This window comes from Zootoca vivipara, chromosome 8 (genome assembly GCF_965207765.1).
Source record: "Zootoca vivipara chromosome 8, rZooViv2.hap1.1, whole genome shotgun sequence".
Lineage (NCBI taxonomy): Eukaryota > Metazoa > Chordata > Lepidosauria > Squamata > Lacertidae > Zootoca > Zootoca vivipara.
The window spans coordinates 4,141,041-4,156,756 of NC_142591.1; the positions used below are offsets into that span (position 1 = coordinate 4,141,041).

At 46.0% G+C, this 15,716-nt stretch overlaps 1 protein-coding gene across 2 annotated transcripts in view; it reads left to right on the forward strand.

Moving 5' to 3' along the window:
- Window positions 1-4,426: 4,426 nt before the first annotated feature.
- The window catches only part of SLC4A9 (solute carrier family 4 member 9), a 48,077-nt gene continuing 36,787 nt past the window's right edge, over window positions 4,427-15,716 (forward strand). Inside the window, exons 1-5 of one of the 2 annotated variants that reach the window (XM_088675981.1) lie at window positions 4,427-5,031; window positions 11,338-11,498; window positions 12,048-12,197; window positions 13,124-13,185; window positions 14,790-14,947. In XM_088675981.1, coding sequence (XP_088532107.1) covers window positions 4,694-5,031; window positions 11,338-11,498; window positions 12,048-12,197; window positions 13,124-13,185; window positions 14,790-14,947 — 869 coding nt within the window. In that variant the 5' untranslated portion in view covers window positions 4,427-4,693. The remainder of the gene's footprint in view (window positions 5,032-11,337; window positions 11,499-12,047; window positions 12,198-13,123; window positions 13,186-14,789; window positions 14,948-15,716) is intronic. The other variant, XM_088675982.1, reaches the window with a different exon arrangement.

Consider the following 15,716-nt stretch of genomic DNA (forward strand, 5'->3'; position numbering starts at 1 on the left):
GGGATTTTCCATTATGCTGAATAGGCTTCCTCGCAAGAAAAGGGAAAACTTGGCAGCTATGCCGCTTCCCACCCAACTCATGGAGGATACAAGGGCAAAGGGCGGCAGCTTGCGACCCGGAGGACTCTGTGTGTGAGCTCAGGTGTGTGTGAGAGAAAGGTTCTTCTTCTTATGTGCTGAGCTCTCAATGCCTTTCAGGAAGCAGAGTAGGCTACCTCATGGCTAAGGGAGACAGTGACTAAGCTCTCTTGCAACCTGTGTTGCTGGCAGGCCAAGGCATGGCTGGGGCCCGCACTCCCACTTGTTTACCCCAACAGGAAAGTAACTATTACGTTGTCTCTGCAATCAGAGATTAAGAAACAGTGCGGATAACCGGGGACAATAAGTCAAAACTGTATTATGTGTAAACAATTCTTTTCGGAATGTCAATAAAATGTACGGCTGTTTTTATTTTATTTTATTTGTCTGCAGCATTTGTATGCTGACCAATAACAAAATTCTCTGGTCAGGTCACAATAAATAAAGAGGAAGAAAAATTGAATGCAAAATAAAATGTAATAAAATAAAAACAACAACACAAATGTAACAAAAACAAAGGTCACCGCACCCTCAGGGTTAAAACACATCCAGCTGTGTCACCCACCTGTGCATTGCATTCCCATCCTGCAAACAGGCCTTAGCCTTCCTCTGATTCCCCACTGCAACCCCATACAATTCCCAAGGCTGCTCTGGGTGGTTACTCAGATATTCAAAGAACACCTTCTTTAAAACTGGGGGAAATTATGTAAAAATCACATTAGAAGTTAGAAAAGCAAACTAATGTTGCATACATAGATGCATAGGTTTTTTAAACAAACAAACAAACACCCCTTGGAAATCATAATGGAAACCTTCAAGGGGGGCTCCTCACAGATTCACATGTATAAGTTACCAATTTAATGATGTATTACAATTTCATCCAAGAGTTTACACATGTTCACTTTATCAGTAATTTTGCTTCCTCAAGTAACTAAGGGTCAAACTAGATATGATATCTAATGCAACTTTAAAAAGACAATGGCTGGCTTTTTTGGGGGTGTGTGTGTTAAAATATTATAATCAGGATTAGACCCTGATGTTGGGAAAGATTGCCTGGCGTGCTCTGGTCCATGGGGTCACAAAGAGTCGGACACGACTAAATGACTAAACAACAACAACAACAACGACCTAGCCCAACTCCATAGTCCCCCATGTGGAGGAGATATAGGCACCTGCAAGGGGATACAGAACCTTGCATGTGACTTCCCAAACCCAGATTTTGTGTGTCTCTTGAGTTGCGCCAGGGCCAAGAAGGTGACCCGCCTGCCCTTTCTCAGGGTCATTCAGGCAACGGAGTCTCCCTGCTCAGATGATTCTTATCCTGTTTATACTTACCTGCAAATTGCCTGGAAGTCAACATCTTTCTTTTATTCGCTTTAACAATGACCTTTGAACATTACGCCTATTGTATAAATGTATCCACCTATGAATAAATTAATATACGAACCATGCAAGTTTATTGGCCTCCTGAGTTTTCAATGGCTCAGCACAGATACCTTGAGCACTTTGCAATTCTAGTTTTATCTACGACAAAGTCCTGATTGGGCATACAGTTATGAATGATTAAAAGAAGAGAAATGCTTGTGAATCGAGGCGTTTGTAGCTGGAGGCTCAGGAATACACGTGACTCTGTTTGGGGATGCTTTTTTGTTTGTTTTTCTATATGGCTCTGAGGCTCCCCTCCTCCCCCATCTAGCCATGGTTTTGGACATGAGCATGGCATGTGGGAACAGGCCAGGGTTGTTTCAACATGATGTGATTAATGAGAACTGCTAAATGAGTCGTCCGTGTTTTTGGCATGAGCAATAAATAGTGCACCTACCAGTCAGAGAAGGATTCCTTCTAGGAGGGAAAGGCCTCTAACTCCTCCTTTTTACCCACAAGAAAGTTAGACACGCCCCCCTTCTGTAAAAGGCACATACAATGAGGGCTTGTCTACACTTCTGCTTGCTGCTAAATGCAGATTTATCGCGAAAGAGCGGGTTTTCCTGGGGAAAGTGGCGGGACAATGGCAAAGCTGCCCTGACCCGTGCTTTCTAGTGCAGGTTTTGCCATTGCCTGCCACTTTCCCCTGGAAAACCTGCTCTTTTGCGATAAACAGTAACAAACAGCAATCAGCAGAGAACCCAGTTGCTGTTTGCTCCGATTCCGTGCTAAACCGCCAAGTTATTCTGGGAGAAAACAGAGGGGCAAACGGAAGTGTAGATAAGCCTTAAGACAGCACCAGGGAGGCTGTGGCCCCATCAGTCAGCCTGGCCCATGGTCAGGGGTGATGGGGGCTGAAGTCCAGCACCCTCTGGAAGGCCACACCCACCTTCCCCATTCCATGAATGAAAAGAAACTGGCCACAGTGGTGCAGAAGAGCAACCACTGAATTTCCCTGAGACAGCACAGTCTTTTCTTTAATATTTTATATGATGTATTTTAAACCCCCCCCCCTTATTCTGTGTGAATCACTCTGGACATTTATTGGTAAAAGAGGAGCAGGACGCAGGGCACCCCCCCCCCTTGCAACCATCTGAGCAAGATCCATGTTGCCCAAGGGTAAGCAATACCGAGACCCCCACTCTAATACTTCCAAAAGGTGGCCTGCAGACATTTGTTGTCTGCTACATTTGAAGAGCTCCATGCCCACGTTGGAATTTATTTCCACATGTCAAACATTGACCTTGAGGTGATCTATTTCCTAGGATTTGACTGATGATTTTGGGAGTCTTCTCTCTAAGCAAAGCAAGAGAAGCAGGGGCGTCGCTGAGCTGATGATGAGCTCAGCTCAACTGCACAGGAATGTGGGGCCAGCCCCTCTTCTGTGTTGGTAAACATCCAAGCAAACACCTGAGCAGTCTTGAGCAATGCACTGGGGGCAGATCCCAAACTGGAGACATCTTGCCAGGCAGGCCTGTGACATTGCGTCAGCTGTGGGAAATACGTACAAGGAAGTCCAACGCACATTCAGTCCTCCCTGCTGGGCCAAATGAGCATTTTGGGCTCTGCTGCTGTGGCACAGATTGCAACATCAGTGGCTAATGAACTGATCACACACGAGAGAGAGAGAGAGAGAGAGAGAGAGAGAGAGAGAGAGAGAGAGAGAGAGAGAGAGAGAGAGAGAGAGAGAACTGGTGAAATGTCAAACAGGGACTCAGCTTCCGTGTCTTGCAAAACAGTGTCTGTTCACCAGATCTAGGGAGAAATGCTTGCAGAGTAAACAGTGAGTTGTACTGGCTGCTGGGAGAGTGAAAAGGGGGTCCAGTGCAGAGAGAAGCTATTGACTTGGCTAACTCCTGCAGCTTTGAAAGGCAATAGGCTGCCATCAGCCCCTTTTGCTGCTTTGAGGTAGCGTCAGTAAAATAATCCCTGCATTGCTGGGGGTTGAACTAGATGACCCCTTGAATCCTTTCTAACTCAACAATTCTATGATATTTTGATAGAAACCTTCTCTCTTCAAAATAACCATTATCAAGATCATAGCTTAGGAGGCTATCTTCTCCTCTATTCAGATCATGAGGCAAATTCCTCCTTTGAAGGTGCTACTTTCATTGGAAGGAATCCCAATACATTCTGCACCCCCATTATAATCCTGATTGTTGTTGTTGTTTAGTCGTTTAGTCGTGTCCGACTCTTCATGACCCCATGGACCATAGCACGCCAGGCACTCCTGTCTTGCACTGCCTCCCGCAGTTTGGTCAAACTCATGTTGGTAGCTTCGAGAACACAGTCCAACCATCTTGTCCTCTGTCGTCCCCTTCTCCTAGTGCCCTCAATCTTTCCCACATCAGGGTCTTTTCCAGGGTGTCTTCTCTTCTCATGAGGTGGCCAAAGTATTGGAGCCTCAGCTTCATGATCTGTCCTTCCAGTGAGCACTCAGGGCTGATTTCCTTCAGAATGGATAGCTTTGATCTTCTTGCAGTCCATGGAACTCTCAAGAGTCTCCTCCAGCACCATAATTCAAAAGCATCCATTCTTCAGCGATCAGCCTTCTTTATGGTCCAGCTCTCACTTCCATACATCACCACTGGGAAAACCATAGCTTTAACTATACGGACCTTTGTAGGCAAGGCGATGTCTCTGCTTTTTAAGATGCTGTCTAGGTTTGTCATTGCTTTTCTCCCAAGAAGCAGGCGTCTTTTAATTTCGTGACTGCTGTCACCATCTGCAGGGCTAGGTCAAGAGAGCCTTAATTTTTCTTCTCCAGTTTCTCCACATCCTTCCAGCTTCCAGCCCATCAAAGGTTCAGATGTGTCAGGTTTCTCCTCCTTCCCCCACCTCAACACTTTTCTTGTCTCAGATTTCTCCACTTCCCAGGATGGCCAGCCCAAGGCTTCAAATAGTACCACCCTTGTAAACAAGCCCCCTTCCATGTGGGCTAGGCTGTCCCTGCGATTAGGTGAGCAGAATAGAGCTGCCCCAGTGAGTTCCAGCCGGTATCTGCAGGGCAGAGTTTTTCTCCCTGATAATATTGTTTTGGGCGGTGCTCCCATCCAACTTGCCTTTCTCTGACCTGAACCGGCTTTCGGCTCTTATAAAGGCAGGATGTCTTGGCTCTGCTCAGTTCTTGCTCCGCTGGGGTCAAAGGCTTTGCCAAGGAGGGGAGAGGTGTGCTGAAGACAGGCTCAGGATGTCCAAAGCAAGTACCCTGGGTGCAAGTGGCGGTTGTCGAGCTGAAAGGAAAGACGGCCTGACTCTGCAAGCTGAGGGGACAAGCAACAGCAATGGAGGAGAGCAGGAGCCCCCCAGCAGGAATTCTGTGGTCATCTGCCAAGCGGTTGGGAGAAGTATCTTCACCTCCAGCATCTCGCCAGCAGCAGAGAGAGTGAGCCTTATGCTGAAACAGGAGGAGGAGGAGGCGGAGGTGGTGGAGGAGAAGAATGAAGGCACAAATTGCCCAGTGCTATTTATACAGCTCTCAGAGCTCTTCAGTACCCCTGAAGGACTGGAATGGAGGCAAACCGCCAGGTAGGTGGCTGCTCACTCACGGCTGAACTTTGTGGCAGAACACATGCTCTGCAGAATGCATGCAGAATGTCTCAGGTTCAGTCTGCAGGGCCTTTGGTTAAGCGGTTTTCCAGCGAGAATGGGAAAGACTTCAGCCTGCCCAAGTTCTTAGGGAGCTGCCAGATGTCAAAGTGTGCAAATTCTGGTCTAGATGGGCCAATGGCTTGGGGTAAGGCTGGGGGCACTTTGACCAGCCCATAGTAGCCACCACTGCGGAAGTGATTTTGGGGGCTGGGGGGAGGGTCTTCCTCCTCATGCTGCTCTTCTGACATCAGGCCTAAGAGACTGTGTTTGTTTCTCATACCAGCAGCTGGAAGTAGACTAGGGTCTCTCATCCAGTCATTTCTCCTGAAATTTCTCCTGGGTGGGGTTTGTCCCCCTTTCAAATGTCACAAATTCAACCTCGGCTGTTTCAGATATTAAAACCCGATATTCAAAGTCAGCCTCTTTGCTTGTGCCCAAAAACAAGTTTGAGTAGTGGGCATCATTCACACTCAGGGCCAGGCTCAACTGTTAATCCTGACTCCTTGGCAAATGCCAAGGTAAGATGAAGGAGGGTTTGTGGAGACTCATAGCAGAAAACACAGTTTGGCAAATGCCACACCAGACACAATAATCTCGCAGGCAATGTTGCTTGCCGTGTTCTCATCCTGAAGCGTGGGCAACACATGGCAGCAGCGCACTGTAGTGGGTAAAGCACAGTGGTTGACAACATGAGCTGTGTGCTAGGAAGTCCCCAGGTGAAATATAAGTTCACAAACAAATTGACTAGGCGTGCCACTCCCAACGGCACCATAGCTAATGCATCTACATCCCACCTTTTTCCTCAAAGGAGCTCAAGGTGGTGTACGTGGTACTCTGCCTCCCTCATTTAACTCCCACAACAATCCTGTGAGGTAGGTTAGGCTGAGAGGCAGATTGAAGCATCCAAGTGTTTGAAGCTGCCTTACCCCAAGGTCATCCAGTGGCCGAATGGGGCATGAATCTTGTCGCAAATGTGCCAAGTATTATTGTTGTCATTGAAAAGCTTGACGTCACACACTTTCAGCAAGAAGTCTTACTGATGTTGCATGATACAAAAATACTCATTTTTAGGGGAGAACACAAGGAGCTGTGAAGGGCTCCTTGAGTAGGGAACCATCACATCTTGTTTAAGTGATATTTTGGCTCTTCAAAAATTTTTCGCAACCCTTCTAAAATGTCCAAGAATTTGACTTTGATGACAATATGTGTGTCATTTAAGAGTGTGTTAGTGAACAAAGTGGTAGAAATGCATTGTTTACAACAATATCCTGGGATTTGTCATAGAATTCTTTCTACATGTGCTCATCATATAGCCGTCACATTAAAATTCATGAAATTTCATGTAAATGTTGTTGACGGGAAAACTTGGGAGAGACTTCAGAAATGGTCCACACTTGAGCACGTTCCTTCCTCTTCTTTCTCACTGTTTATCTCAACTGATAGTTGCAATCTGTACCTGTAGCCTCTGCCCCCTCACCTTTCTGCATGGAGCAATCACAGGCTCAGGTACAGAAGTAGATCTCTACTTTTTGAAGATTGCAAGTAGCAATCATGTGGGGGGGGAAGGGGTGCTCCCCTATTTATTTTAGTCTTAGTGTGAAATTGCTAAAATTATGACCTTTTCTGGAAGGATGTTGTCTTTTACATGATTAGTTACAGGTAGGTAGCCGTGTTGGTCTGAGTCGAAACAAAATAAAAAAATTCCTTCAGTAGCACCTTAAAGACCAACTAAGTTTTTATTTTGGTATGAGCTTTCGTGTGCATGCACACTTCATCAGCATAGCTGCCAAGTTTTCCCTTTTCTCGCGAGGAAGCCTATTCAGCATAAGGGAAAATCCCTGTAAAAAAGGGATAACTTGGCAGCTATGTTCATCAGATACACTGAAACAGAAGCCACCAGACCCTTATGTATATTCAGAGGGTGGGGGTGGGGTGATGAGAATGGGTGATGGGCTGATAGGAGTGGTAAACCTGTTGATGACTGTTAACGACTGTTAATGACTGCAATTGGTCTTGCTAGGGGGGGAGAGCAAGGGCTGAGGTGCTAAGGAAAGCTTGATCATGTATAATGAGATAAGAATCCTATGTCTCTGTTCATTCCAGGTGGCTCCATGGTTTTAAGCTTGCTAATGAGTTGCAATTCAGCAACTTCTCTTTCCAGTCTGTTTCTGAAATTTTTCTGTAATAAAACAGCTGTTTTGAGATCTTGTATAGAATGTCCTGGGAGATTGAAGTGTTCTCCTACTGGTTTCTCTGTCTTGTGATTCCTGATGTCAGATTTATGTCCATTTATCCTTTGGCGTAGGGTTTGGCCTGTTTGTCCAATACATGATTAATTACTTTAGAGAATTCATTTGTGTAACATGACTTGTAGTGTGTGGCTTGGCTTGCTTCTTTGAGTTACCCACCTGCATGTGTTGTGAGTTCCCCACCCGAGATTCACTCATTGTCTCTGGGACTGTTTTTACTCAGTGTTTCCCATCTGAAAAATGGGTAACTGTTTCCTACATGCTTAATTTCTTGACGGTTTTATGCATATATGTGTGTTGATATGTAGCTGTTGGCTTGGCTCACTTTCCTGAGTTGCCTGCTGTGAGACATATATATTATTTCCAACTTTCTGATTTTGTCCCAGTTGTAGCCTATACCATGTGATCTATGCGGACCCTATATAGAGACAGTAGAGGGTATTTGGCAGTATTTAGCCTATGCAATAGCTGTTCATCTTAGATGGAGGTTTATGTGGGCATTCGGCAGTGTTACTTTAATAATAATAATAATAATAATAATAATAATGGGTGGCTTCCAACCGAATATTAAAAACTGTACAGCATCAAACATTAAAAACTTCCCTAAACAGGGCTGCCTTCAGCTGTCTTCTGAAAGTAGAATAGTTACTTATTGCCTTGACATCTGCTGGGAGGGCGTTCCACAGGGTGGGTGCCACTACCGAGAAGGCCCTCTGTCTGGTTCCTAATAATAATAATAATAATAATAATAATAATAATATAAGTTGGCAACTGCATATGGGAGGGGAAAAACTGCACTCAGGGACATCAGCAAGCTATACCTGCCTGCTTCTGCTGGTGAACTCAGCATCAGATGATACTGCAGTGAATGAACCTATGGGGCAGGATCACAGCAGCAAGCCCCTTTCTAAATGCCCTCCCCCAAGTGCCTGTACGTTCTCTACACACAGACAAGCCTTTAGCCTTGGAAGAAATGTTGAGGATGGGTGGTATAAAAATGTCCGAAATAAACAGACAGTGCATAGGGTTGTATGCACACAGGGCAGCCTTTCTCAACCTAGCTAGGGTCTCGCTAGTTAGCGATGATGGGAGTTGTAATCCAACAACATGTGAGGACTCAAGGATGAGAAAGGCTGAGGACACTGGGGCTGTGCTGTCCTAGTGAATGCATGCATGTCAGGGAGTGGGGGGGCACCTTAAGCTGTTTGACAGCCCTTTGAGCCCCTGATTTATCATGCAGTGCCCTGAGAGATCAGTTCGTCATGTCACGCTGGCCTGTTTCTGGAGAACAGCTTTGCTTCCTTATAAGAGATGTCAGCATTCAGCCAGTCATGGCCTCATGCATTTGTGCTGAGGTTGTATACCAACATCAGGATTTGATTTGATTTTTTATTTTTTGCAAAATACACACCTGCACACAAAAATGCAATGCAACGTTTTGGTTATGGTGAAAAAAGGCTAAAGGAGATTGGACTCAGCGGCAGGCATACGTCCCTGGGGAGACCATCCCAGGCTGGAGGAAAAGCTTTTATCATCTGACCCACTTCCCAAAGTCTCTGGGAGCAATATGAGCATTTTGGGAGGTTTGTGTGGCCTGGTTCATTTGGGCAGGGCAGCTGTGCCCAACATGGATCAAAGACAGCAGCCGCCTCCTGTGTCGCCTAGGCAACCAGAGAATGCAAGCCGCCAGCTTTGCACAATATTCCTTCCTTACTGGCCAATGCCCTAGGCAAGCACCCTTTGGATACTCCTTTTGGGTGGTCAAATAGAAACAGTGAAATGGCAAGGAAATCGTTAAATGAAATAGAATTAGATTTGATAAGATTTCACATTTCTACAAATATCGGTTTCTACTCAAATTAGTCAATTTCATGAATTTTTGGTATCTTCTTCTTCTTCTTCTTCTTCTTCTTCTTCTTCTTCTTCTTCTTCTTCTTCTTCTTCTTCTTCTATTCATCAGTAGATCCCAGGGCAGTTCACAACACAAAAATAGACTTTTTCATGCCCGCCCTACTCTGAAAACATCCACTGACTGTTCCATTGGGCAACACGGTCTCTAAGTTGCTACAGATACAGGTGCTTGGCGAAAAAGCATTATGTAAGCGTTCATGTAACCCTTGAAAATTAAAAAAGAGACTAGTTTGCCAAAAATAGTTTTGAGGTGCCCTGTTATTCCCTGTTTGTAGGGAGTGCAGCCAAGATAAATCCTAAGTGATGAGTTGATAAGACTGTAGAAGGAATGGGCTTCAGTCCTAAGTAGGCTTCTGCTAGTGCAGGGGTAGGCAACCTAAGGCCCATGGGCCGGATGTGGCCCAATCGCCTTCTCAACAGTCCAGGAATCAGCGTGTTTTTACATGAGTAGAATGTGTCCTTTTATTTAAAATGCATCTCTGTGTTATTTGTGGGGCCTGCCTGGTGTTTTTTACATGAGCAGAATGTGTGCTTTTATTTAAAATGCATCTCTGGGTTATTTATAGGGCATAGGAATTTGTTCATGATTTTTTTTCAAAATATAGTCTGGCCCACCACATGGTCTGAGGGACAGTGGACCGGCCCACGGCTGAAAAAGGTTGCTGACCCCTGTGTGTGGAGAGAAGGGTACCTTTTAGCAGTTCTTCCTTCCCTGTAGTCCTCTACGGTGCCTCTCATACTGTTTTCAGCCACAGAGAGCTGTGGAGGGAGGGGAAATCAGTGAAAATTGCCGCCCGCCCCGTGCAACTTCTGCCAGCAGGGTGACATGCAATCAATCATGCACTCTACCTGTCTCTTACCTGGAGTCTGGCTCCTGCTGAGGCCTGATAAGGAGGCCAGTAGCTGATGTACTGCAAGGTTCTCTGCAGATCAGGGCTGGATTCCCTTACATGCATATCACCAGCAAACAACCATGAGAAGAGTAAAAACCTGCTGAGGGAACAAGGCTCCTGAGATTTCCCCATGACAGGCAGAAGAGCCAAATGCCACATTCACATGTGGGCTGGCAGTGTGTGTGATTCATTCTGTTTGCTTGTTTATGTATTTATTCATTTTAAAATCAGGACCATGGAGGGTGGAAGAGTGTTTTCTTTAACTCTTTGCACCTGCACTATAATCCTGGCAGTGGCATCTTCCCTCATGGCAGAGACACGCTTCAAGGTGATATTTGTCAAGACCACAACCTTGGGGGAATAAGTTTCATTTTTTAAAAAAAATAATTTTTATTAGATTTTAACAATAATTCATACATCAATCCATCCATAATTATTCCAACATAATTCTCTTCAGAACACCAAAAAGAAAAAAAGAAAAAATATCAAAAAAGATATTAAAAATAAAAACAAAATAAAACACATCACCAAAAATTTAAAACCTTATCATTTTTCCTAAACATTATCCCATGGGCTTCCCCAGACCCCCCCCCCTTATTGATTTTCATTTGCCAAGTCACTTTTTACAATTTTCATTTTTACTATTTACAAATTATTCCAATCTCATTAAACTTATATTTATCTATTTAGCCATTTATTCAAATTATCTATTAATTCTTATATTTATTTATCTCCTTCCATTCCCTCCTTCCCCCCACACCCCAGATCTCCCCCTGCCACTGAGAGTTTCCAGAATGCTGAGGACAAGCAGGGGATGGTTCTTTTCCAGCTGGATGTCCCCCCCGCCCCCGTCCCCCCCACTCCGGAAGCGCCCCCCCCCTGCCACCAAGGGATCCCAGAATGGAGACGACTCACAGGGGCGGGTGGAACACCCAGCTATCTGGGGGAATAAGTTTCAGTTTTGAATTTTTTTAAAAAACCAAACTCCTCATGTCTTCATCCGGACTAGTTTTATTTATCCTAGAGAGGTCATTTCTTACGTTTTCCTCCTTAAGTGCAGGAGCCGAAATGTTTGTCACTTGAAAATTAAATAAGGCGTTCTGGTGAAGCCAGGTGGTCATGGCTTAGGAAATAGAAAATTTTGCATGCACAAGGATCTCAGATGCGGCATTCACTTTTTTCCAATTCAGGTGGATAAAGTTTGAAGAGAAAGTGGAAGATGGAGGAGAACGCTGGAGCAAGCCTCACGTGACGACTCTCTCCCTTCACAGCCTGTTTGAGCTACGGACATGTATCAAGAGAGGAGCTGTCCTTCTGGATTTGGAAGCTCGCAGTTTTAAGCAAATACTTGGTATGTGGGAAGTGTGCATAGATCCCCTGCTCGTTCAGAGAAGCCTGCCCCTCATTAGTCAAGTACGAGTGCTCCTTGAGTGTTATTATCGCCAGCTCTGCCTTGTTAATTGGTCACGGTAACTTATGTTGCTATCAGATAAACGTCACTGTCGGTTCTTTCCCCATTTCACTTCCCAGTGGCCTACATTCTGTTCCCTACCTCCACCCTCCATGGTGCAGAAGGGGGAATTTCAGCAACTTATAAAGGGGACCACCCTAACTGAGGGACTCCCCGATTATCAGACGAGTCAATAATGGGTGGTTTGTACGGTAATCCTTCTCAACGGATTCATTTCCATGTCATTGGAAAACTGCTCTTTCTTTGCATGATGGTGATTTATATTAAAGGTTCTTCAGCTTTTCTAGTAAGGCGGTTTTTAAAAATTTTTAAAAATATATATATAAAGGCTTCTTCAGTAGATGCCAAAGATGATAAATGTTTACAGCAAAGGGGAAGGGGGAGCCCTTATTTTGAGAGGACTCACTTTGTGTTTGTTTTGTGTTCAAGAAAAGGTGATTGAAATCCAAATAGAGAACCACGCCCTCAGGCCAGAGCTCTCAAAGAAACTCATGTATGTCTTGCTCCTCAAGCCCCAGCACCACATCACCAAATCTCAGCTGAGGATGCTGGTTGAGATGGGTGTGGCCTCCTGCTCCGGTAAGTGGTCCTTGCACTAGCCCTCCAGGTCCCATCCCTTGCTCTTTAACTCCAGGCTACAGCAAACAGGCAACCAGTGTGTAGGACAACGTTCAGGCACCAGAAATCCACTTACCTATAAGCTAAAGATTGCCTCCTTTTATTCAACTCAGTATGACTTATTTAGGGACCCAGGTGGCGCTGTGGGTTAAACCACTGAGCCTAGGGCTTGCTGATCAGAAGGTCGGCGGTTCGAATCCCTGTGACGGGGTGAGCTCCCGTTGCTCGGTCCCAGCTCCTGCCAACCTAGCAGTTCGAAAGCACGTCAAAGTGCAAGTAGATAAATAGGAACCGCTACAGCAGGAAGGTAAACGGCGTTTCCGTGTGCTGCTCTGGTTCGCCAGAAGTGGCTTTGTCATGCTGGCCACATGACCTGGAAGCTGTACGCCGGCTCCCTCGGCCAATAATGTGAGATGAGCGCCGCAACCCCAGAGTCGGTCACGACTGGACCTAATGGTCAGGGGTCCCTTTACCTTTACCTTATGACTTAGTTATGATTAGGAGTACACTTAGACACTAATCCCAGGAGGAATGACTGCATAACTGGATTCAGATGCGCTGGTGGAACCATGATGGGTCTATGTTAAGGTATCAATAATTTACTCCTTTTAAAGCAGGGGGAGGGAACCTGGCAGCTTCCAGATGTTGTAGGGCTACAGATCTCACCATCCCTGGCCACTGGGCTGGGCTGGCTGAGACCAATGGGAGTTGAAATCCAGTGTCATCTGCAGGAGCACAGGTTATCCATCCTCGTTACCAAGGCAACGCCTTTTGAAGGGGCAGCAACTCACTAATATGCTCCTGTGTGTAGTCTTTCGATGGAATTTTGTTTAGAAGTGTCATAGGGCTTTCTCTATTTTTGCTTTGGTTTTTAATTTCTGTTGCAGACAAAGCTAACAGCCGCTCAGATCTAGTGGGTGAGGTCTCAGAGGTGCCCCTAAAGGAACAAGTAAGTAATGTGTGGTGCATGTAGGGAGAGAGGGAAGGTTGCAGAGTGCTTCAAAGGCCTCTTTACAAGGGCTCCCATGTGTTGTCCTGGTGGGAAAACATCTGCACACAGCACCCCTTTTTGAATTCTGTCCAATCAGTTCCTCATAGCTTTGAAAGACCATACCTGCTTCTAGCTCTCAGCTCTGAAGTTTGGATGGGATTTCATTCAGAGAGAGATGCCCTTTACATTAAGGAACACGAAAAAAGCAAGCATCCTTCGGTTAGAGTTATGGAGATGTGGCTCTCCAGATGTCATTGGACTCCAACTTCCACCAGCCCCAACTTCCATGGTCAACGGTCAAGGATGGGGGCAGCTGTGAGCTGTAGTTCAGTAGCATTCAGAGGACCAGTAACATCTGGTTTTCCCATCCCTGGAACCAGGGCTTTTTTTCTTGCCGGAACATGCTGGAACACAGCGCCTTGCTCCCCTTTAATGAGTGAAGGCATGTAGGGACACAATCTGAACCTATAAGATAGTGTAGCCCGACATCTTGTCACGTGATTGCGGTTTCAAGATGGTGTCAGTGTCGGTGTCTGAGTGGGCAACTGAGCTGAGTTCTGGCACATTTTTTCTACAAAAAAGCATTGCCTGGAACAACAGAAGGAGTGTTTTTTCCAGTCCTCTCAGTATTTAGGTTTGCAGTGTCTTCCTAGCACAATCCAGCCAACACTGCCATTTCCAGTGACCCATCCTGGCACTGCAAGGGAAAAGTGAATCTATTTGCAGTGCCCTCACTTGCCAGGAATCCAGGTGGCGCTGTGGGTTAAACCACTGAGCCTAGGGCTTGCTGATCAGATGGTCGGCGGTTCGAATCCCTGTGACAGGATGAGCTCCCGTTGCTTGGTCCCAGCTCCTGCCAACCTAGCAGTTCGAAAGCACGTCAAAATGCAAGTAGATAAATAGGAACCTCTACAGCGGGAAGGTAAACGGTGTTTCCGTGCGCTGCTCTGGTTTGCCAGAAGCGGCTTTGTCATGCTGGCCACATGACCTGGAAGCTATACGCCGGCTCCCTCGGCCAATAATGTGAGATGAGCGCACAACCCCAGAGTCGGTCACGACTGGACCTAATGGTCAGGGGTCCCTTTACCTTTACCACTTGCCAGGGCAGGGCAGTCTTGCTTAGGCCAGGCTGCTTTAGCACTCATTTCAGTGGTTTTTGTCAGGTGAATGAAATGTGTGTTTTATATAAATGTTTGTTTCTTTGCTTGTGTGGAATTTGGCCTAGTTGTGAAATGCATGGGTACCCAGCAGCCCCTGCCTGGCTTCATTGTGAGTGAAGATATACATCACTAGAATGACCTCTGATTTTTGATATCTTCCTGGCAGTGTTCAGAATTGTTGGCTGTACCATTGAGACTGAGAAACCTCCCAGGTGATGCTTTTATTTCAGATCAAGGAATGTGCACCAGCAGCCTCCCTAGTTTGGGCACTCCGCAAAAAAAGTGTTAATTGTTGTTGAGGTCTCCCTCTCTCCTCCGTATGGTCCACAGCACATGTTCTGTCACCTTACCGTTGCTTTCTGAGCTATGGATCACCAACCCTAGGTTTTTCTCTCACTGCAGCTTAATAATCACTTCAAGAAGAAGATACCAGCTGGGACTGAAGTGGCCAACATTCTTGTAGGAGAAGCCAGCTTCCTGGAGAAACCTTTTGTCGCTTTTGTACGTCTGCAGGAACCAGTGCTTCTCGGGGGCTTAACAGAAGTTGCTTTCCCTAGCAGGTAAGAAGCAAACAAGGAGCTGGGCAGGACAGCAAAGTTTCCTCTGTGGATGCTGGAGTAAAAGGGGTGTCCTGCAGTTTTTGGCATAGGAAATTACTACAGTTGTCTGTGTTCTGATACACAACTAGATGGCTGTAGCTACACACAAACAGCATTGCCATATGTCCTCTTTTTCCAGGACACATCCTCTTTTTCATGGGTAGAGTCGCCATAGCAACCCATAGTTAAAAGTAGAAGTCGGCAAATGTGTTCTCCTTTTTTGCTCTTCAAAATATGGCAAACCTACACTTGGGTAGCTAGCTGGGTTCTACCTCCTGAAGATATAGTGGGCAAGAGGTGTCAGCCAGCTGACGTATGCCTGAATAGCCGTGTTTCAATGCATTGTTGCCCCGTGGCACGGCAACACCTGAGGGGCTGAGGCATACCTGCCAAGTTGCTGTCAGAGAAATAAGGGACTGGGCCGGAAATAGCAGACCGGAAGTAGCGCTGCCGCCATTTTGGAACTGGGCGGAGCATGCTCAGAAGTGACTTTTGATGCTGCTTTGCCCAGTTCCAAAATGGCGCCAGAAGTCGCACTGCAGCCATTTTGGAACTGGGCAGAGCAGCATCAAAAGTCGCTTCTGAGCATGCTCCGCCCAGTTCCAAAATGGCTGCCGCGCCAGAATAAACCGGGGGGGGGGGACAAAAAAATCCGTTTTTTCAGCTAGGAACAGCTGGAAAAACGGGGATTTCCCGGGGAAAACGGGAGACTTGGCAGCTATGGCTGAGG